Here is a 24,685-nt window from a genome sequence, read left to right on the forward strand (position 1 = left end):
GTTAAAAATATTGAAGCCTAGTCAGAAACCACTTCTAGTTGAACATTAAATATCCTAGGTTTAGATGAATTGTTTTTAGTCAGCTTTACAACTTCCCGTTTCACTGTCATGTTTCTTGGACAACAAAGTTCAAAGAGCAGGCAGCGTATTGTGCCTGTCAACTCAATGCAGATGCACACCACCTCTCAATTATTTGCAAACTATAGACTTTTTATTGTAAAGAGAACAGTAAGTAGTCTGTGTAGTATCAGATATTTTGACAAGCTGCAATCTCAGATTTACCTCCAGATGGTGCTGCAAATGAAACCAACATTTAGCTTGGAGATACACATTTGGGAACTACTCAAGTTACTGAGACCAGAGCTTGCCATCACCAAGAGGCTTTAAGTTTGTTTAAACAAGTCCCTAACTTTGCAGCACACTGCCTTTGTGCTTTCAAATCATAGCTAGAACACTTCACAATGCACATTATAAATAATGGATAAATCTATAGTATGCAGAAGATGCAGTAGCTTGTTGATGCAGAATTGGGTAGCAGTAAAGGCTACACTCACAAAGCAAGAGAATGAGAGAAAACTGGAACAATTCACAGCTTTTAGGTTTACAATAACTGCTCATTTTTAAAAACATTTTTTTTTTTTGCTCATGGCTGAAATCTGTACAGCCGGCTCTGTCATAAGAAAATAGGTGTCAAATGACAAGATAGTACAAGTGACAATGGCAACAGACCATGAGTAATAAGCCTGTGGGGAATGCAGTGCATGCAGTATTCAGGAAGAGCATTAAACACATGACACAGTCACCCTTAGGCATCATGCACACTGGGCATATGTAGTGCATACTAGCACATTACTGCATAAACCTGTAGAGTATGTTTTAAAAGTTTTTTTTACAGCCTTTAATACCACTTTAGGCTACATTCACATGATTAAGGCCAGTGCGAATTGTAGCGGAAGGAATCGGATTCCTCCTGCAGCTCTAAGCGACTAGGTGAGGCTGCCAGCCCCGTTCACTATGACGACAGGTCACCAGCGGCCGCAGCTAATCACTGGTTGTGCAGACGGAGATGCAGCAGTAATCAAAAGATTACTGCTGCTACAATTCGTACTGGTCTTAATCTCTGGTGTGATTGTAGCTTTAATGAGAGGGGAGCACAACACAAGTATCAGAAACACCTGAGAAGACCTCAGAACTAAGTGACATACCATTATTCTTCTCACTGTCAGCTGGTTTCATCTGAATTGGATGATGCATCTAAACACAGAAGAAGAGGAAGGAAAAATAGGCTGGTGAGATACTATAATTTACAGATAAACACGCTGAATAATTTCCACTAAGTGCTAAAATACTCACCCCAGGAAGTATCTTCATGTTATGCAAAGCATTTTGTGCTTCTAATGCTGCTTTACGTGTGTAGAACGTAATAAAACAACAACCTTAAGAGGAGGAACAAAAGCAAACAAAAACGTTAGTGCCAGAGGAGACAGATGTTTGTAATAAATCTTGAGTATATGAGCACACCCATGACCGTACACACATCAGAACTCTGCACAAGACCTCAACGATCAAACCAACGAGGAAGAGTAGTCAAGATCTGGGAGAGCACTCTGTTTCTAAAGCCCTTTAGAAAACAGTTTGAGTGGAGGCAGCCAGGGAACATTGGAAAATAAGAATGACCATATAAGAGCCTCGCTACTCTAAAAGTCCTGCATGCACTCTCAAAGCAGAAGATTGTTTTACTTAATTGGCCACTGGCAGAAGCAGGGAAATCTCTAGTTTAATGCTACATTTTACAGGTTGAAGAGGAAATTAACTCAGGAAGCTGCACTCAAAAATAGGCAGGCAGAGTGAACAGACTAGTCACCAATAATGCCGGTGATCTCACTCTAACTTTCAAGAGAACAGTATTCAGTGCCTTGGATCTCACACTACAGATATACAGCTATATGCTGTAAGCATAGGAGTATCAAGGCACACTCACACCCCAGGAAGCGGGCTGCTTTTTTCCAAAGGAGGAGTTTGAGACAAAAGATGCGTTTTTACTGCTTAGGCACAATCAACATTTACAGATGTGCTCAAACAGAAAAAGTTAACTTTTTGGGTTCAGTTACATTTTTGAGTAAAACACAGCAAGCTTTTGAGACATCTCAGGGTTACACCACTGCCAAAACATCATATAAACTCAAGTGTTTGCAATTTTTACTCCGTTAAAATACTTTAACTTAATACAATAACTTTCTATCTCTTTTTCCAGTCAATGGCAATGATGTAAAGAGGTGGTGTATAAAGATTTCCCACAGAATGTAAAATTTTAAACCCACACTCTGAAAATGCAAGCTTCCCAGATGCCGTAATAATCTAATCACTTTAAAAAAAGAGAAGTTTGGGATTTATTTTTTTAGAATCATACTTACCTAGGTGGACACAGCATCAGTTTGATGCTGCATGAGCCCCCCCCCCCCCCCCCGCCAGCTCTAAGACTCAGAACAGAGCAATCAAACACCACTGATCGCTCAGTTCTCTGAGCTGGTGACTATCTGTCACTGACTCTTAGCTCTGCCCGCCTGCGCCCAGTGGAGCGCTGGGCTGCGGAGGGGTTTGGAGCGGTTTGCTCAGTCTCTCAGCGGCTTGCTGAGAGGCTGAGCCAGGTGCCGGTCCATGGTCATGGGTGGATCCCACCAGTAATAAATGGTTAAAGGTAGTCTGTTTTTAAAAAAATATTTTTAAGTGACCTGTTAGGAAGGTTTACTATGGCATTTTAACACAAAAGTGAGATTAAATCTCTGGGAAGTGAGGGAAACTACCCTCTTAGTTGTGCCTGGAGTAGTTGGTACCCACTGGAAGATTTATCCTCACTTCTTGTTCGGTTTACAACTCTACCATTTTGTCAATGGTGCCAAGAATAGAGGGGGAAACTAACTAGCAGGGAAAGACAACAAAAATAAAATAGACAACTGGCATGAAGAAACGAAAAAAAAAAAAAATGGGATTTTTGACTTGCCCTAAAATCCATTTCTCTGATGTTCATTGACGGACAGAGCTCCTGGTATTCACAACCTTTGGGTCATACTGCAGAAAAAAAAAAAAACTCTGGCTACACCTATGGGCAGTCCCAGGGGGTATACTCCTCTCTGCTATAGCCACTCAGTTTTGTAACAAGCAGTGTCAGGAGAATAATAACACCGCAGAGGGGTGGGTGCTGTGTCCATCAATGAACATCAGAGAAATGGATTTTACAGTAAGTCAAAAATCCCATTTTCTCTTTCGTTCATTGGTAGGCACAGCTTCTGGTATTCATAACCATTGGGACCATCCAAAAGTAGTGTTAAACATGAGGGATGGAAACAACAAAAAAATTCAAGGCTAAAACATTAGATAACCAGGCAACAGGGGATCAAACAACCTGGAGCCCATCTGAAAAAAACAATACACCCTCAAAGAGGATCAGGTCCTCTTAAACATCAGCCTGCAAAACCTTGCGGCCAAAGTAAACATCCGCAGATGCCAACACATCCCCTTAATAAAACTTTGTAAAAGTGTGCACCGACGACCAGGTGGGCGCCTTGCAAACATGCATCACTGACGCCCGATGACAGAAGGCCCAGGAGGCACTAAGTGCCCTAGTAGAGTGTGCCTCTTGACAGTGAAAGGAGGAACCTGACCCCTGATAGAATAGGCCTGAACCACCGTCTGTCTGATCTATCTGGAAATGGTTTGCAGAGGAAGCGCACAACCCTTTTCTAGGTCCATTCATGAGCGCAAAGAGTCTGACTTCCTGAAAGATTCCGTAGCTGTCAGGTACACCCTAATTGCCGGGACCACATCCAAGGCATGCAAGCCAATTTCCTTTGGATGTTTAGGCCTGCCACTCAGGGAAGGCAACACAATGTCTTCATATAAAAGAAAATCCGAGACAACCTTTGAGAGGAACGACAGGCAGGGGCGAAGTACCAACTTAACCCTGTGAATCACCAGGTAAGGTGAACGACAGGATAACGCCGCCAGTTCCGACACCCTGCATGCAAAAGTGATAGCCACTAGAAAAAACCGCCTTCTGAGACAACATAAGCAGGGAAATTTCGCGAGTATTTTCAAAAGAAGGCTTCTGCAGTGCTGAAAGCACCAAATTAAGATCCCTAGGCGGCAACGGAGCCTGCACTGGAGGAACCAAACGTCGGACACCCTGAAGAAAGGTCCCCACCAGGGAGTGTGTGGCCAAAGGTCGTTGGAAGAAGACCGCCAAAGCCAACACCTGGCCCTTGATGGTACTTAAGGCCAATTTCTGTCCAACCCCCGGTTGAAGGAAGGTCAAGATACAAGCCCAGTACCGCAATCCCCAGTTGGCGTAGCAAGGCTAGCACCGGGGCTAACACTTTTATGAAGACACGAGTAGTAGAGGCGAGACCAAAGGGTAACGCCAAACTGATAATGCTCCACTTCTACAACAAAAAGGAGAAAACGCTGGAGAGTGGCACATATTGGAATGTGAAGGTAGGCACCCTTGATATCGATAGAGGTGAGGAAATACCCCTGACGCAGGGATGCCACCATCCTTCGAATGGACTCCATTCTGAGCAGCTGTACTCGCACAAAGCAGTTTAGCGCCTTGAGGCCCAGCATTGGACGCACTCTGCCTTCCTTCCTGGGGACTGTGAACAGGTTTGAGTAAAGTTGGAACCAGGACAATTACCCCTTGAAGGAACAGGTTTTATACCGCTCAAACAGGCCCTGTAAGCGGTCTGGGGCAGGCGCAAGTTGGAAGGAAAAAACCTTGCCGGGGGACAAAAGCGAAACTCGATCTTGCAGCCGGACCAAATTACTTTACAGACCCACCTGTCTTGCACCAGGGAAATCCATGGATCCGGAAACTAGTGAAGACGCCCCCCCCACCCCCGATACGGGTGAGGGCACACCTTCATGCTGAAGGAGCCTTGTCCAGGAGTCTGGAGAGGCCCGATCTTGGCTTGCAAGACCATGTCCGTTTGGATGCTCCTGAAGAGGCCATGAAAGGCTTCGAGCCCTTGTCAGTCGACCCTGGAGGGACGAAAACTTATGAGCTGAGAAGGAAAGCCCACGTATAGGAGGTTCCTTTCCCTTAGTAGCCTGCGGAAGAAAAGTACTCTTTACCCCCCTGCGAGACCAGTCATCCAGGGTAGCTCCAAACAGGCAATCTCCTTGGAAAGGAAAAATCAGTCAAGTCTTTTTTGAAGTCTATTCCGCAGATCAGCACTTGAGCCAAAAGACATGCCGAAGGACCACTGCCAAAAACAGAGACACGAGGCAACAGGGGAGCCACATCCAAAGAGGCACCACAAATAAACTGCAGCCCTTGAACCAGCTGGTCCGCCAGCTCGGCAAAAGCAGGGGGAAGCGGTTCCCCCTCCAGGTCACGGCTTAAGAGCTTAGTCCACTCAGTCAGAGTTTGCGACACTTGGGCAATGACGAATACCGGCTTCATTGCTGAACCAGCCAGAGTGTACATATTAAGGGCCAAAGCCTCCGCCTTTCCGGTCAGCCGGATCCTTAAAGGCTGGGCACTCTTCAACCGGAATCATGGATGCCTTGTTTAGTCTGAAAACCGGAGGGTCCACCACCAGTGGCACAGTCCATTTCTTAAAAAGGGACTCCTCATAGGGGTAACGCCTAGTAAAGCGCTTAGGGACACCACCGGAACGCTTTGGTTGTCCCCACTCTTTAGAGACAATTCTGTCAAAATAGGCAGGGAACGGAAACATCTTTCCCACTCTGGATGGCTAACGAGTGCCAAAGGCTACCTCCGCCTCCGTGGCATCTTCAGCTGCATCCTCCATCTTCAGGGTCTCACGCACAGAGACAATCAGATGATCCACCAGCACCTTTTTGTGTGCGGTCGCAGACGTAGAGGAATCAGGCACGTGGATGCAGCCCCAGCAGGGTGACCCACATCCACAGTGGCCAAATCAGATCCAGGATCTGATGAGACAGGGGAAGGTGGGGGGCGCTTTTTGCTAGCCCGTCGCCTGCAAGCCATCTCCACCTGGGACTCCAGGACCGCCGTCAGTGCATGGATGAATGGTTGGGACCCGAAGGGCCCCACAGCCTCAGAGGGAATCCGGTGGAAAAATGTGCTCCAAAGACTTAATGAGTCACCAGGGGGACCCCACAAAAAAGTGTAAAACACTGCTAAGGGACAACCCCCAACCAGGCACAAACCACAGGGAGACGACCCCACCAGACTCCCCACCCACAGAGAAAAGCACCTGCAACCACCAGGAAAATCTGCACTACACATGCGGTGATCAGGGTGTAAAATGATCAGTCAGCACCAGGGGATGAGGAGGGGCTCCCACTGCCAAAATCGCCACCCACAGGGCTCCACTGCCATGGCCGCTGCTATTTTCAAAGGCAAACCACAGCAAAATAGCTGCCGGACTACACAAACATGGCCGCTGTATATTTAACACAGGCTACAACAAAACGACGGCCCCCACAAGGCATACAGGGACCCAGGATTGAGAAACCAGGCCTCAAGGACAGATCCAGGCAGGAGCCCCCACCAGATACAACCCCCCCCCCCGCAAAGTCGATCGTCCGGGCACCAGAGGCACAAGGCCCCTATCGACAGTCAGCACCCCAGTTAAGTGGCCAGACCACCTAAACCTTCCCAGCGTATGTGGAGGGGGGGCAGGATGAGGGACACGGCAAGGGGGGGTGCCCGCAGGAAGGAGGGGATTCCGGGGGTCTGACCGTCTCAAGGAGGGGCCGGTGTCCACCCCAAAACCCTCCAGGGGGAGGGGGGGGGTTGACAGCTACTCACCATAACAGGAACCAGGAAGGCACTGCTCCAGATAGAACCCTTCCATCGAAATGAGGGGGCTGTCGGCCAGAAGGTATGCTGCGACTCAGGTCGAGACCCAGTCACATGCGACCTCGCGAGGCATTAAATATCGCAGGCCAGCTCCCGTCCAGTGGGGCTATTGTGAGGCCGACCTAGTGCGGAGCTGAGGTCTGCGCATGCTCGCTGGCCAGACTGGGGTGACCACTGAATCTAGATTATCCAGCCTGTCGCCCAGTCCAGCAGTTGATTGTAGATCTCACAGGAAAAATCCAGAAGGAAAAAAAATTTGCCATGACCAAAGATCCCAGCAAGGAACTAGGTCCTTACTCCTGACTAGGCAGAAAAGTGGCTGAGTGGCTATAGCAGGGAGACGGAGTATACCCCCAGGGACTGCCCATGGGTGTAGCCAGAATTTTTTTCTGCCTAGTGTCCTACTCCTGTAGGGGGCAGTATAACCCAATGGTTATTAATGCCAAGAGCTGTGTCTGTCAATGAATGAAAGAGAAAATTTGGATATACATTTACTGTAAAAGGAAAATTCCAGGACGTATCTCCAGAAAGGATTGCAGGAGGTCAGTGTAATGGGTTACTCTTACCTCTGCACTGTCCTTTTAAAGATAAAGCACAGTTTCCCTGCACAATATTTCAACAGGTCAGCACCATAATTGCAACTGCAGCAAATATTTCAATTAAAAAGGTGTGCTAGGAATGAAGCAGTTGGCTAAAGACAATGCTGGCCTCAGAATATACTACCAGGAGTTTTTCTATAAAACTGAATTGGAGGCAGCTGTTTTAAAGACACAAATGCAGCTATGTATTCATAAATGCACCCTTAAAAAAAAAAAAAAAATTATGTACACAACGCAAGTAACTGAGTATGACTTGGTATCAGGCTCGTGCAATCCACTGTACAACATAGCTCAGACTAGGAGAGAGAGGAAAGCAGCATAAATGAGCAAATTAGTTGTGCTACATGGTTTATTTGCCAAGAAAGATGCTAATAGGAAAGAGTGTCGCAACAGAGAAATTAGCTTAGTGTGCTGCTTCCTCTCCCGATGACCAATCACAGGCTAAAGGAGGTATAAAGCCGGTACTACTTCGCAGCAGATTAGAATCACGTCTCCTGTCCTGCCAGACAGAACTGTGCTGTGTGGCAGCACTAGGCAAACCTCAGAACTGGATGGAAATAGATACAAGTCCTTTGGATTATAAAACAGATTGCCTATATGTATTTTAGAAGTACAGTTAGCCATTTTTTTAGAGCCCTGCTTCAAGAATGGACATTACTTATGCAGCTCTCTCTCTATACAACAGGGGTACCCAAATAGTGGCCCTTTGCTTGCCTTTATCTGGCCCTTGGAGCACTACTCCTTCAACTGACACCAATGATGTGCACCGTTTTCTACCACTGAAGTCCAGGCATTTTCTGCTCCAAGTCGGACCCCCTAAAGCCTGAAGGACAGTAAACTGGCAATTTGTTCAAAAAGTTTAGAGACGCCTGCTATACAAGTAAAAATAAGCCACATCTGAATGACATGAGCTCAACCTCACTGCCAACAGAAGGGTCAGAAATCAACAAGACACCTACTAGACCTTAGCTTACCTTTACTCTGTGGAGGATTCTGACTTCTGTCTCTCAAAACGTTTATTTCATAGACGGCGCCATACTGTTCAAATAGTTCCCGCAGTTCTTTTTCTGACCAGCTGCGTGGAATCTGTCCCACAAACATTTTGATGGAGTCTGGATCCGGGTGGTCTGGGTGGTCCATGGTGCCATTCATCTTCTTGGATCTACAACAGAGGACAGTCAGTGGCTTCAAACGTCAGACAAAAAATCCAAAATGCACTAGTGAAAAGTTAAACGTTCTTCATGAGTTAACTGTGCACATTAACAAAATCTCTGCATTACGAGTTAATTTGGTGTTATGTATGGGACAAATACAGCACACACAAGAATGTGAAAAATCAGCAACTATCGAGAAAATGGCCGTCTCCGCGACAAGATCAGACAACTGCATGTAATCAGAGCACCAGACACGCATATCTATGACCCCAAAGACAGGTGGATGTGAATTAGCTGCTTAAAACAAAAAACAAAAAAAAAAGCGAAGTCACACTTGAATCAGATGACAAACGTGACAAAGGCACAAAAAAAAAAAAAAAAAAATCAAAAGCAGAGATACCTCTTGAATCTAGAGGGAGACGGCTCAAAAATGACACTTACACAGGACTGGAATTCAGAGAGCAATGATCCACCATCATCTCAGGCAGGAAATCAAGTTTAAATGAAGCCATGGTCTGTCTAATTTGCCCCCCTGGAATAAACACAAGCAAGACAGAGCTCAACTCCGCCCAGGCAAGCTCAGAGAACAGATGAAGACACTACACAGAGCAGCAGGACAGGGGAAACATAGCACAAAGCCCCAGAGAACAAACACTACGAGGGAGAGACGACAAGCAGAGTCCTCAATGAACCCAGCATTGGACAAGACAGACAGAATGGACTGGGAAGAGGCACAAGGGGTGCAATAAAAGTTTGTGTTCACTTTGAAAAGGGGGATGTTACCATGTGAAGGGAGGCTCAGTAAGGGCACAATGAAAATGCTGATGCAGGGTGCTTGTTTTGTGTGTTTTTCCCTGGCGAAGCAGTACTGAGTGCAGCATCAGATAAACAGAATGTCAGATCAATAGAGATAGGGCTGAGTGACAGAGCGGAATGGAATAAAGAACGCCCGCTTGACTCAGCTAGGGTGGTAGAAGCATCACCCGCCACACACAGGACCTGGTCTCACAATCCCCACCAATAATGCAGGTCAGGTTTGCAGGATACCTTTATATTGGAGATCCGTTTGTACTCCTGCCATTCTCCAAACGAGTCAACCACAACAGATGTTCAGGTGTTTCTAAACCAGGAATTTACAAGGGTTCCTCAAACTGAAATCCCTGCCTAGGTATTCTGGGTTTTACATCTTTTGTCTCAATTACAAAAATTCTGCATATTTATGCTTTATCTATTAACGTTCACTGTTATCATCTAAAGGGCCCTGAATAAGACCCTATGGAAATACAGCCCAGTTTGATCCATGGTGAAACACGCTGGATAGTGTCCGTACAAGCCACCCCCCCCCCCCCCCTCGGTCAGAATTAGACGGTAAGCTTCCATCCCCTTCTCGATGGATTCCCCTCAGGCAGTTGGCATAACGAGTGAATTATAATAAACCTTTTGGGTGAAGGTACGGTTAGTTACATTATTTTTTATATACGTGTTGTTCCTACTGTTGGAAATCATCCCCCCCCCCCCCGAGGGGGCAATAACTACTAGAGTACCATCTGCCCTATTATATTTCCTGTTGGTTTCTCCTACATATACTATACACTATAACCAATTGGTCAGCTTAGGACATTTATAGCAACCTGTCTTTTTTTCTTCTATTTTATTTCACTGCTGTTTCCGGTTCTCTCCGCCCAGCGCATTCGGGGGGGAATGGGGCAATTGGGAGTGCGGTGATCGGATCTGGGTTACGGTCCTCTGTGTCTCCCGTCCTCCCTCCCCTTCTTCTGGCGGCAGCCTGGGGATTTCCTCTTCCGAAGCAGTCCCCTTCCTTTGCTATGTTCTTGCGGAGGAGGCCGTGGAGCACACGGCGCGGTGCAGTGTGCTCAACGATCTATTGGTCCCATTAGCCGCTCTGCTCACGCATGCGCACTACCAACCACGGGTGCGCATGAGCTGGCGCCGGTCGGACATGCCATATAAAGCCCTGGGTTATTCCTCTCTCGGGCCACGCACGCTGGGAGAGGACGTGTTTTTTTTTTTTCTTTGATCCCTGACAATAATACAGGTACGCACTTTTATTACTTGTATCATCTTCTATCAGTCCAGAGATTGCCCCAGTTTTAGGGGCATAACTTCGTCGTATATATTATCCCTATTTGTCTACCCTCCTTTTTGTATTATCACAGCTGTTTTGCCGAACACAGGCTGACACCATCATAATGTCAATAGCGGACTACAACTTTTTATATTATACTTTATTGGTCGCCATCTGGGATCTTTCCATTCCTTCTCCCCCCTAATTTGTGGGGCGCTTGGGTTTTGTTGTCTTCTCCTTTTCCATATGTACAGCGGCCTGTTTGAAGAGGTATGTACTTTGTACCAACTTTTCTTGAGCTTAATGTTCTAATGTGTCTTTATTTTGAAAATTTATTTATATATATATATATATATATATATATATATATATATATATATATATATATATATATATCTATCTATCTATCTATCTATCTATCTATATCTATCTATATATCTATATCCATCCAATTAAGTTATTTATCTATCTTTGGGACAATATCGGTCCCAATAGAGTTACCATTCACTGTATAACCATTTGATTGAGTATATACATATATATTCATCCATGGGCTCTCCATAGGGACCTCTGTGGAGAAAACCAGAACCAACATCTCCCCTTTTCCTTCTTCCTCATTCTTCCTACATGATCACATCCGGTGTGTTCACTTCTCCATGCAATGATGGATTCTTCTATGTGGTATGTATTTAACTTACATTGTTGTATAATGTGATTTATCAGCAAATATATTGTCATCTATATATATATATATATATATATATATATATATATATATATGCACACACACACTTTTGTGTTTTGCATTCTACTTGTATTGTAAAAAGATTTTTTCATTACAGAAAAACTATAATAATATGTACAAGTTTTTTCCGAAACGCGTTGGATGAGTTGGAAATATGTACAATTTTTGTCATGTGATATAGTCAACCCATGTTGTTACACATTTCCATGTGAAGATCACTTTGATGACTTTTTGTGTTTTTAAATGTATGTATATTAGTTCATTTAAAAACCTATAACCGATTAAATATAATATTTTTACTTGTCGTGTTCTCCTTGCCTCAAAGTCCCACAATCCTTTAGGGGGATTCTTTCCGTTTACACAGAAACATCGGACAGGAGGCCGAAGACCTTCAAGAAGCAGAATGTGAAGTTTTTACAGTAAAAAAAAAAAAAATCTATACACAATACCCGATGATTCAACATGGCTCACAGGGATTAAATGATGCATGTTACATGCATAGTTATGTGGCACTATTACATGCCATAATGCACAGATGAAAATAAGAGTCTGACTTAAGTTTAAAATTTCATAAAGCAAATTATATCCTAATTATGCATAACCTGGACCTCCCTCGGCCCCTCTTGCTGCTGCTTGGCTAAAGAGAAAGCGCTTTTAAACTACCCATCAGCCAGAGAGACGTCCTGCTATGATTTATTGGACCACAAGCTCTCCAGTGTTTTCAGGTCTAGTTGGGTGAAATAGCACTTAGCATACCAAGAGATGCAGCTGAGCCTAACAACCAAGCAGCATTGGAAGGGATGCAAATTACATAGCGCTCTGTAAAGAAATCAGTATACATATCTTTTTTGAAGTCTATGCGACCCGATCTCCAATGACTGAAGCTCTTGCAGAGGACACGGCTGACAACGGCTGTGAAATGAATGGGAAGTGACGTCACCCATAGACTTACTATGGGGCTTCTGTTGTTGGCCGTGTCCTCTGCAACCGCCTCCACAGTGAAGCCGCAGCTGACAGCTCAGCGTGGGATCGGCTTCAAAAAAGGCAAGTATACTGATTTCTTCTTTACAGAGTTAGATTGCAGGGATTTTAGTGTTAGCTGAATTTCCCCGGGTACATTAATCTGAAGTCATTAGAAAAGCGTCAAACACTTTCATAGTATTGCATATGGGATTCTCTCTCCCCTGATGCAAAACACAGTATTGCATTACCGTGTGTTGCCTTCTTGTTTTGTGGTTCCACTGAAAATGAACTGCACAGCAAAGCACAAACACATGTACCATGCGGTACATGTGTTATCATAGATGTGAAGGGGCCCTCAGGTTTCCCCTCACTTACTGTCCTGGTGACAATGGCTATTTCAGATAGGAAGTAAAGAAAAAATTCCAACGGCAACCTAGACAAAAAAAAAAAAAAAGCCTTTTCTTAGAGCTGTGTTGGATTGGTATGGTGCTCCGTGTCTCCGCGCCCCCCACCACCGGATGCAGATTTTCCCTAATTTTCTGTCTGGTAAAACCACTCCTAAGGACAAAATGGCTGAAAGGAAACCTAATGAAGCCACCATGCAGTAAAAAAAATAAATCGGTGGTTCTAATCCCTCCTAAATCTATCCAGAAATCAGTGAACATTTTATTCATGCAAAAAGTTCTTTACATGGTTTAATGTTTACATGCTTGAAAAGCATAGGTAGCCTATCCTTGTTTAATGCTAATGCTTGCTGAAGATTGCATAAACTTTGTGTGTTTATAAGAGTGAATGTATTTTATGCCTTAACACAGAGTGTCAGACTACCAAGAAGCAATCTGAGCCAAGTGTGGCCTTATAACCAGATAGTAAACCTTTCCAGAGCAAAGGCTAATATAGAATAGAATATAGAGGCTCTGACATGCAGCACTGTCCAACAAGCTGGTATAATGGAAAGCAGAACTATAGTGAGGAAATGGCTGATGAAATCCACATAACAAAGAGCAAACTGCTTCTGTTCTGTTACGCGGGTGAATAAAAAGCAAATCTATTTTTGAAAACTGTTTCCACAGATCTATTTGCATTGATCACCGTTACTTGGGATATAACCAGTTGTACCAGATTGTCCGGGTAACAGTTATGTCCTGGAGGTAGAAAGCAACTCTGGCCTGTTGCCACCACAAAGATCATTACAACACCAGTAAAATCCATGTGTTAAATAAGCAAGGAATGGAAGGTTAAGATTCCCTGCGTAACAGAATTTATGAAAATAAACAGAAAAATTATTAAAATAATTTTCTATGCAGCTTTCATTTTACATGATAAAGTATTGAAGTCTAGAAATATTTATTCGAGTAGCAATAAACCTCCTTGTACGCTCTAGCCTGTTTTCTGTACGGACATCCCATCAGAATTTGTGCTCAATACCAAGGTGCAAGAGAGAACCCAAATGCCTGCCCTCTAGGTATTTGCTTCCAGGACTACCAGAAAAATGTGCATTAACCTAAGGGAGCTCCTTTTTCAATCCTTTGAGCCAGCTTTATACATTAGAATAAAAACCTGAGCAGACCTAGAACATGGATTTTAGCAACAAATAAATACATATAAAGCCAAAACTTTGTTTCAAAGCACAGGTCTTTTTTTTCCGGCTATTTTTGCTACATTTGTGGAACTTTTCTTCACTTCCTGTCCCATTGACAAAAGTAAGCAACTGGGGTCTCTCTAAAGTGAGGAAAATCGAAAACACGTTTTAAAAAAAAAAAAAAAAAAAAAAAAAAAAAGGAAAATCCTCTCAAGTAACTAGGGTCTCCACAAGACGACTTTTCCTCTACTCCTGCTGTAGTGAGAACTCAAAATTTGTAATTTTCCAAATGGCCACAAGGACAAATAAAGAGGGTGAATCATAAACATGGACAGCAGGATAAACCCTTAGAGCCGGTTCACACTGAGGCGACACAACTTCGGGTGGGGCGACCTGTGAAGTTGCGTGCACCGCGACTTTGGTGCGACTTGTAGAGACTTCACATAATGGAAGTCTATGCAAGTCGCTCCCAGGTCACCCCAAAATAGTGCAGGACCCATTTTCTAAGTCGGAGCGAATTGTGTCTCTCCCATTAGAACGGGTCCTGTGCTAATCAATGGACCGCGACATAACGCGACTTGTCAGGCTGACAAGTCGCGCTAGTGTGAATGGGCTCTTACCCCACTCTTTTACAAATTAAAAAATAAGAAGCATTTAGACTTAACTGCACACCTACAATCCATATCTGGGATTATGGTACAGGACGCAAAGTATTCATAGAAGATAGAAAGGAAACCCCCCAAGTAGGACTATCTTCTTCTACAATTTTGGGATGTAGGCCTTACCCTCCGATCAATAATACCCTCATTTTCCTAAGTATTCCTAGACCCTGAATTACAGGCTTGTATCTTCAAGTGACCAGACACCCCCAATAGGCACCTCCCTAAAAATCTACCTCGCAACATGAATCCTCAGTTTTGTAGCAAGAAATGCAGAGTAATGGATGGGACAGTGGCCTGCGTCCTGTACCCCAAGATATGGAATTTTCAGGTAGGTTAAAATTCCTTTCAACTTACAATACAGGACACAGGTAAAGTATTGATAGACCCGGTGATGTACCCAAGTAATAAATGAGCAGGGTGAACAACAACTAGGCAAACAGAACTGTGCCAACAGGCTCTACAAGGGTCAAACACACCCAACTACAGAGTGCCCTTTTAAGAAACTTGCAGATGAAAGCTGTATCTGCAAAAGATTGGACATCCACCTGGAAGAACTTTGAAAAACAGAGGACCAGGTGGAGGCCTTAAACAGCTGGGCTACAGAGACATGTTGCCAAAACGTCCAGGAAACTCCCTCTGATCTGGTGTAATGGGCGCTTAAAAGCGCAGAAGATTTGACCAAGAGTGTAAGCTCTAGAGATCAGAATTCTTAGCTCATGATGAGGGATTTGGCAGCAGGGTTTCCCTTTTTAAAGTCTGGGGACAGGATAAATAGAGAATCCATATGTCTGATTGAAGCTGTAGATGGGAGGCTAACTCTAAGGCTTCATTCACACCTGGGCGATTTGAATTGCAGGCAGAATCGCAGCAAAACGTGGGGCACGACTGTGATGCAATTATTGCTCAATGGCACCCCAAATGCGGTGATTTTTTGTCACGATTGTTGCACGATAAATAGTGGCAGCCGTAGGATGCGTGCCACCTAAAAGTAGTTCCGAAACTTCTTCTGGGCAAAAAGCGCCCTGCAATTTTCCTGCAAATCGTGGCAAAATTGCACTGCGTTTGGGTGCCTTCGGGAAAAAATGGGATTGCAAACACGTCCCGCTATTAATAGGCCTATCTGGCCAGTTTATTGACATTTATAAAGCCAATAAAGACTGTTGGCAAAACTATTATTGGGTAGTTGGCCAAACCATGTGAAGCCAGATAAATTACATTTGCTTGACATGTTTTAATTCTGTACCGTGTTCAGACTTCTCACCTTTCATATTTTAAAGCCCAATTCCAGATTGGGCAGCACCACCACTAGAGAACCCCCTACGCATTCCTTTCTGCGTTATGGTTTAGGGTACATACCATTTTTACGGCTGTCTTTGGTTCGGTCATGTGATATGCCTAAGTACCCTTCCTCTTTTTTTTTTTGTGGCGGAATGTATGTTCTCAAATAAGCAGAGATCGCTACTTACATCAATTATATTCACTGAATGAGTCTCCTGTAATCCCAGGGCGCCTCAATGACTGTTCTAGGCTCAAAAAAGTAGGTTAGATGATCCTGGGCTTCATTCAAACCCTGGGAGTGGTGGCCAGGGCTCTAGAGTGTGGGGAGGGTGAGTCCTGCTGTGAGACTCTAAAGGGGAGTGGTTAGGGAAGTCATTTTTATGATGAGAAAATATTTAGGTAGAACTATTGGGAACGCTTTTTTTCCCCATTTTGGATAAAGAAGGGTTATAACCCCTTAAAGGTTTATTTTTCCATCTGTGTCCCATGGGGGAGATATACTTTCACTTCCTTTACCATAGCCAAACAGGAAGTGAGGGGAAATTCCTGCAAATTAAAGGAATCTCTTAGGGACCCCCAGGTCACACAAACTAGAACTAGCAATGGAATATTTCCTTCATATTACTGTTCAGGGGACAACCCAAAATATGGGGTTTCCTTTCACTTTCAGAGACGGTTCACACATATGCAATGACAGACATTGCATGCAATTCACATGCGATGTCTGTGCGATGCAAAATCAGCTATACAGATTGCATGGCTGATTTCGCATCCCTTTCGGACCAAACTCGCTCAGGACCCTTTTTTGGGTACGCACCAGAAATGGATTGCATGGGTGTTCACACCTATGCAATCCGATTCATGTCCCAACTGACAGTTTGCACTGCAATATACGCAAACTGATCTGAGGGTGTCGTTAACTTTGTATTGACACCCCCAGCGATTCGCATATCTCAATGTGAACTGCCTGCGAGTTGAGTGCGATGCGGGAACCCGCAGTGGATTTGCAGGGTTCCCACATCGCATATGTGTGAACCGGGACCGAATGATAATGGAAAACAGGATAAACAGAGAAGGTGAATCTCCGGGGACACAGACAGCAATAAAAAAACTGACAGGTGCTCTAATCCCTCTCCACTCTATCCAAAACTGAAAAAAATTGCCTTTAGTTATACTTTAATTTCTGAACGGACTTTGATAGTATACCTTAGCTGAAATTAAGACTGTGCTTCAGGGGTCTGTTGCTTTGCATCACACAGCATACACTGGGACATACAGTACAATAGAGCAGTGGTCCTCAACCCTGGCCTACAGGGCCCACTAACAGGCCAGATTTTAGGTATTACCTTGGGGAGATGCAGACTGAGTACTGCAATCACTGAGCAGCAAATGATATCACCTGGGATGTATTTCAGTTATCTTGAAAATCTGGCCTGTTAGTGGGCCCTGTAGGCCAGGGTTGAGGACCACTGCAATAGAGTACACCCTGAACTGGAGACATTGACTGCTATTATTCTCTATGGTATCTTCCAGATAAAGGGGCTGAATTGCAAAGCTGCACTGGAAGCAGCAAGAGCTCTAAAGCACTGTCCTCAGGCAGTGTAACCTACACAATTATATTTAAAAAGCCTGGTGATGAGGAAGGCTGGGGGTGGAATCTGCATAGCGCATTTAAAGGTGCACTTATCCTTGGAAGTGTTGGGTAAAAAGGTTTCTCACTTTGCAGGTTTATGGTGGTATGGATGCTAACAGAGAAGTTTATCTTTCCTGGAAAAACCCCAGATGCCTACGTTCTCCGTGGCCAGAGATTCCGCTGCCAAGAAAGGAAAAGTAAACAGAATTTGCCAGCCGATAAAAGCAAATTGGCTTATCCCTTCATTTAGCAACTTCCAAGGTCTAATACAAGTGCTTTTCTTTGTAATAACAGCTTTCATCAACAGCAATTCATCATTATGTCTTGTTCACACTTTTGGAATGAAATCGGGCACTTTACATAAAACATGCTCTTTGCTGGGAGTCAGAAACCACTTTAGAAAATTCTGGCCAACTTCCATGAAGAATCCCCGCTATTAGTATAAAGAGTAGTGATAAAATGTTACTGCACCAGATCAAAAATCTTTTTATCACCAGATAGTAATGTCAATCTATTCTCCTCCCCCCCAGTCTCTCAGATACAGTTTCAGGCTCTGCACACCCATGTAAATAAAACGTCATCCATTCAATGCACCTTCCAGTCAGTCACATAAATGTCTTGTGTTCAGTGCATTCATTACAATGGCATACTATAGTCTATCAATTACTGACACCTATGGCTCGATTCCATGCATGTGTAGCCGACATGTTTTAATTTTCTCATTCATGTATGTGTCATACGATCGGTTATCATTGTATGATCTTCTCCAATGTAACATGAGAGCTTTGTTTTCTCCAAAGATCATTAGTTTCTACAAGTAATTGTGTTAGGCTGCATTCACATGTCAGCGTATGGATCGCGGCGCGATTCCGCCCGCGATCCGGAGATCATTGCAAATCGCGGGACGCCTGTGCGTTGCCTCTGATTTGCAATGGCATCCCAAACGCTGAGCGACGTTGCCGCGATTTCCGCCTGCAGAATCGCGCAAAAAAAAAAATTGCGGGGCTTATTACGCCCAAAAAAGTACAAGAGCTTCTTTGGAGCGTATTGCGTCCCGTGTTTTTTTTTTTTTTTGCGCGATGTTACCGCGATTCGGCAGGCGGAAATCAGCGTTTGGGGTGCCATTGCAAATCACGGGCAACGCAGACTAATGATTTAGATGAAGCGCAATATAAACCTGGCAGATGTTCCAAAAAATACCCACTCTAAGTCAAACAAAAAAACTGTTCAAATTAGATTAAAGTAGATACTTTTATGACCATGCATAGTTTTACAACCCTTGTTTCTACAGTATAGCATATTATGTATGAAGTATATTTGCTCATTACAAAAATAAACCTTCTCCATGATCGATTCTTACTGTCCTCATCTTACTGCAAGTTGCCCAGCATCTTTATAGCTGAAAACATACTCGGTACAATTACATGAAACACCATAATGCTTTTGGAAGAGAGACTGAGGAAGATAGTGTGTGCGCTCAGGGACTGCAACCTACATTTTTCTCTATGAATGGAATTCATTAGGGTCCCTTTGGACTGTTAAAGGGTCAGTTCACCTTTCACAAAAAACTGCCTATGTAGGTAAGGGGTCCCTGTAGATTAAAAGCAAAGTACGCTACTTTGGTCAAAGCAACGTACTTTGTTTTTAACCAAAGTTACATAATGTTCTTGCTACAGGTGTAGGCCATTTATGTACTTACCTAAGCCTGGGTGAAAAGCTCCTCGGAACCTTGTTTAATTTTGAAGGGGTATCAGGTTGGAAGAGATGGGAAATTTCTCCATGGGGAGAGATTCAAAAACAGAGAGGAAAAACTGTTTTTATTGCTGTTTCTATCTATGTGACACCAATTCTTTTCCAGGTGTTAAAGGGATACAGTGCAGGGAAACCTGCTGAACAACGTCACAGATAGCAACTTTACATTGACAGAGGTTATAAGCTTTAGACCACTCTATTCAATACATACCATTTTTTCCTCTACTTTGAAAAGTATATGGACACTACAGATTAATTTATAGAAAACCTACAGGTCTAAAGATAAGGCAGAAATTCACTGCTCTTAAAGTTTCTGCAGTGTAAATTGTCCCACTCTATGCTGTAAAATACCTGGTTGATCCCATCTGCTCCTGTGTGTGCTGACCACTGTAATTCTGGCTGCTATTCCACTATACTGTGGTCAGTTTACGTGCCTATGTCATCCCACTATGTGTTCTGAGTCTCCCCCCTTCCCTGCCTGTCAGACAGCAAGACCCAATCTCCTACCTGCCCCACCTGCTGCTATTCCGCTGCAGTATCTGAAACAAAGACTTGTATCTAGGGATGCACTGATGCTGTTTTTTACTACTCGCCAATACCAATTACCGATATCTACCGAACCGGTTTTGTTTACAATTCAAATGTCAGCAATGGTACAAAGCATTTAAAAAGTTGACAAATTACTTTTTTTTTTTATACATTTTGCGCTTTTTTTTTTTATGTGAAACGTATAAATACAAGTTAAAGGTGTAAAAATAATAATGAATAAAGCAAACCAAAAAAGTTTTAAATATTAATAGTTTATAAAATAAAGTGAGAAAAAAAAAATCAGCAGGAAAATATTAAATAGAGAATAAGGAGTTAATTAGCGTAAATTAAGGGTTAATAAGGGATTAAAGAGTGGAACATTGGAAAAAAACAAAACCTTTTCTTTTTGACAGCTCCAGTTGCCGGGACTTCGGCCGAGATTCAAACCGTGTATGGGCAGGCTGAATGTACCAAGCTGATTAATTAACCAACTTGGGTATAACCAGAGTGCCAGGTTTTACCTGCGATTATCGCTAGCAGCTGCTATAGCCGCTAGCAATAATCAATATCTTCTCCCAGCGGAAATTCCTGCATCAACACTGTTGATGGGGACTCAAGCTGATTTTTTTCCCTGCAAACCCGTGGAAAGAAATTCACTCTCGCCCAGGTAATTCCAGTGGAATTGGGAGTGGTGCCTGATGTAACTAGGCACTTGCCCACCCCCTCCCAAAAAAAGTTCAGCTTTGATAACTAGAAAAAATAAAGTCAGTGTTTGAATCTACCTTTACAGCCAATAGCAACTTGCTTGCTATTAATATTATGGAGTACAAAAAAACACAGGTAATGGCTATGCAAGGTAGAATCCCTGTTTGTTCCTCTGTGCTGAGTGGGTCTAATGGGAGTGGTTTCATAATTATCAGCTGTGGCAGCTGCAGGGCTCTAATAAGGAAATCTGCTGGGCCTGCATCCCTTTAGACTTGTTCTTATTGGGATTAGCTTACCAAAAATTACATTTTTGTTGCAGGGGATGCTTGAAATCTGACTTGTATCTTAGTGTAAGACCACTCCCATTTGACTCACTCAGCACAGAGGAACAATGGTTTCTTCAGAATAACAAACTGGACGCAGGACATTCCTCTGGCTGCCTAGTATTTCTTCTAGCTGCCCCGTAGGGATGTGTAATCTGCGTCAATTAATTCAACCCCCCCCCCCCCCGGGTGCCCCCAGAACAGGCCCTTTGCTAGGGGGGCACTTGACATCCAGAGCACAGCTCGGCCCAGCAGCGGTCCGCTCTTCACATGTAACTGCACAGCAGGGATTACATGCCGTTATGGACAGATAATCGTCCCTGGGCACAGAATTTCTGCATTCAGGGCCAATCAGCTGCCCCTATATGCAGGTATTTGCTGGTTTTGTGACATGCATACAGCTAAGGTTCCTGTCAGCTTATTATCACTTTATACAGGCAGACCACAACTGTTTGGAACTACCTTCCAGCTGCAAACTAATGATGCATAAATCTACTGCTGGACCAAATTAGACTGAGGTGAAGGAGCCCTAAGACCACATTGACACTGGTGAATGAACCCAACACGGATTACATGCACGAACCCTAGTGGGGGTTCCCAGCAATTCACTACGGGATGTAGCCCCATTGGAAGCAACAGGAGGAAGCTGGCTCCTGCAATGAACCATGGCCGCTCGCATATAATCGCTCATTCAGTGATCATCTGCAATTGATTGGCCCTGGGTGCAGACTGTCTTTTCTTTGGGAGTATGCTACACTTTACACCCGTATTGGAGGTGTAATATGCTCCAGCACCTGATTTGTGCCCTCATAGTTCAGTGAAACATTCTCCAGCTTTCAAACAGAAAGCCTGTACAGAGATGTGGGCAAGAAAGCTGGAGGAAGTGTTTGCAGAAGCCTGACATAAGACCCAGATTCCACTGTTTAAAGATGATGTAATGCTTTACAGGCTCCTTGGGGGGGAAAAAAATAAATGAACACTTTTTTCTGCACAAATATGTGCATTCTTTACCTTTTCCCCCCAAACGTGAACTTATCCTTTATAGGAGATGTACAAATTCTTAAATGCAATAGGAATAATAATAAAAAAAATAAAATAAAAAAAAGTTAAAATAAATAAACCCTCAAAACAAGCACCTGCTCAAAATACATCCTAATCCCTTTGGTTCTGTTCATGAATGGGAAAGTTTGCTCCAGCTATACAAGATCTGATTTCTTAAGCACAATTTATAAATTTTTCTGTGTGTCGAGCATAAGGCCAGGTTCGCATATGTGCGGCCGCGGTTTCCAGCATGGGTGGGGTCTGGTGCGTTTCTGTTCACGTGCAATTCAGGTCCAAATTTTTGCCTGAATTCACACCTGGACCAGACCAAAAAACGCACAGGACCCTTTTGGAATTCGCACCGCAGCCGGTCATACTCGCATGTCATGCGAATTGGATCAGGTGAAAACAGCATCCAATTCGCAAATATGTAGGGATGCACCGAATAATCGGCGGCCGAACATTATTCGGCCGAAAATAGAAAAAATAGCACTTTCGGTGTTCGGCCGAATAAGTCAAAAGGCCGAATAATTTTGTGCCGAATAATAGGGCTGAACGATAGTCGATATGATATTGACTATCGTTCTGTGGCCGTAGGCGATATTCATATCGCCGAGGTCACGATATTTACAGGGGGAAGGGACTCGGAGGAGGACAGGAGGACTCACAGACTTCCGTGTTAGGCAGGGGAAGCCGGGACACTTCAGCGGTGAGCATACATACATTACTCACTCGTGCACTGCAGCCCGCCCCACACAGTGAGTCTTACTCTCCTCCCTAGTTTTTTAAATGGCACATTCAGGAAGCCAATCACGCCGTGATTAGCTGCACAGCGAACCAATCACGCGTGCCTGCACACCTGATTGGTTCCGCTGTGCCGCTACTCACGGCGTGATTGGCTTCCTGAATGTGCCATTGAAAAAACTAGGGAGGAGAGTAAGACTCACTGAATGTGTGGGGCGGGCTGCAGTGCACGAGTGAGTAATGTATGTATGCGGCTGTGCTCCTTTCCAGGCTACTACTAGTCCACCTCCAGCCTCCTACTACCACCACTATGACAGACTTTCTGTCACTGTATAATCTGATCGAGTCCACACTGACACTGACTGACTGTCACTGAGTAATTGATGTTACCACATTAACCCTGACCTGCCCAGTGCCCTGTATCTGCAATTAAAATTTACAAGGCTGCCTGCATGCTTCCTGATTTCCATTCCCAGCATCCTTCCCAATCCCTACAGTGTCACTAACATTAACCCTATGGTACAAGGCTGCAGTGTGCACTGAATCCCATTCCCTACAGTAACATTTAGGGAGAGAGAGAGACATGAGAGGACAAGAGAGAGAGAGAGAGAGAGAGGGGGAGACATGAGAGGACATGAGAGGACAAGAGAGAGAGACACGAGAGGACAAGAGAGAGGACAAAAAATTGGCAAAATAAATGGAAAAAATGCAAAACACCGCGTTCGGTATTCGGCCAAACATTTTATTATTATTCGGCTTCGGCCAAGAATTTCATTTCGGTGCATCCCTACAAATATGTGAACCTGGCTTTCGGCAGCCCATTCACTTCAATGGGCTGCCCTATGAAAGCCTGTCACCCAAAAAAGCACCTACCCCTTTTTGGGGCGATGATTTTCGCACAATTTAATTCTTTGGTAATGTGTAGCATTCTAGTTAGGATCCTTGAGTTGCCTGAGAATATAAACATGTTCAAAACATCTGTAAAACTGCAGTAGAGATGATCTATGTTTACGGACAGGCAGGCCAAATTTGTTAAGACAGCAGTTGTGCAAAACAATCCAACAAGGTGCCACAACAACACAACCCTGTGCAGAAACATTAGAAATTGCCTGGAGGGAACAGACACAAAGACAGAAACATACTTTTTCTGTCATTCCTGTAGGCACATCTAACAACTATGAAGAGATTAGGGGATACTGGAAACTGGACACATTCTTCACAACAGGAAAAAAATAAATCACAAACACGACACTGCACTAACAAGAATGTTACAAACGTTACCAAACTTACATCAATGTTCTCTGAATTTCTCAAGAGTGGCCCGGAGCGCTGGAGACCCTGATATTAAGATTTGTGCCTGTGGAATGCACAAAGACATTTGTAAAAAAAAAAAAAAAAAAAAAAGAATCCCGTGAAAAACAAGACAGCACAAACATTTCCATTCAAAGGACATTTCATACTGATCATATCTAGTTTCTCTCCTACCCGACTTAATTGTGAGCTATTTATTCATGGTAATGTATGTAAATTTGAGTAACACATAGATCATGCAAGTTGAACTGAGGACAATATCACCACTCATTTGGGGCATTTTTTCACAATAAAACATCCTGTTTTATGCAGCTTAGAATATTTAGCTGAGCATTTGAGGAAAAACTGTAGTGTTTTTTCAGTAAGTCCATGTTTTGAGTTATTATAGCAGTGTGTATCTTTTTTATTTTCAAAGTACAAGAAACAACACGAAAGATCATATAGAAATTAGCAAAATGTGGCTGGTTGCAAAAAAATGGGATTTTTGTCTTATAAAATCCCTTTCTCTGACGGACACAGCTGATGATCTTCTTAACCACTGGGTTATACTGCCCCCTACAGGAAGTAGGACACAAGGCAAAAAAGTCTGGCTACGCCTATGGGCAGCCCCAGGGGGTATACTCCCTCTCTCTGCTATAGGTACTCAGTTTGTTTACAGGCAGTGTCAGAAGAAAATACAACTTCACAGAGGGGTGGGTGCTGTGTTCATCAATTAACATAAGATAAAGGGAG

General features: G+C 43.8%; 1 protein-coding gene across 10 annotated transcripts in view; it reads right to left on the minus strand.

Annotated features, from left to right (window-relative positions):
- The window catches only part of CELF1 (CUGBP Elav-like family member 1), a 74,894-nt gene that overhangs the window by 33,024 nt on the left and 17,185 nt on the right, over positions 1–24,685 (minus strand). For 8 of the 10 annotated variants that reach the window (XM_082270104.1, XM_082270109.1, XM_082270110.1 and 5 more), the window contains exons 2-6: positions 23,933–23,999; positions 9,042–9,132; positions 8,421–8,608; positions 1,354–1,436; positions 1,206–1,254 (exon numbers count right to left, since the gene is read on the minus strand). In XM_082270104.1, coding sequence (XP_082126230.1) covers positions 1,206–1,254; positions 1,354–1,436; positions 8,421–8,608; positions 9,042–9,112 — 391 coding nt within the window. In that variant the 5' untranslated portion in view covers positions 9,113–9,132; positions 23,933–23,999. The remainder of the gene's footprint in view (positions 1–1,205; positions 1,255–1,353; positions 1,437–8,420; positions 8,609–9,041; positions 9,133–23,932; positions 24,000–24,685) is intronic. The other 2 variants (XM_082270111.1, XM_082270112.1) reach the window with 2 other exon arrangements.

This window comes from Pelophylax lessonae (assembly GCF_965119305.1).
Source record: "Pelophylax lessonae genome assembly, chromosome: 10".
Taxonomy (NCBI): Eukaryota; Metazoa; Chordata; class Amphibia; order Anura; family Ranidae; genus Pelophylax; species Pelophylax lessonae.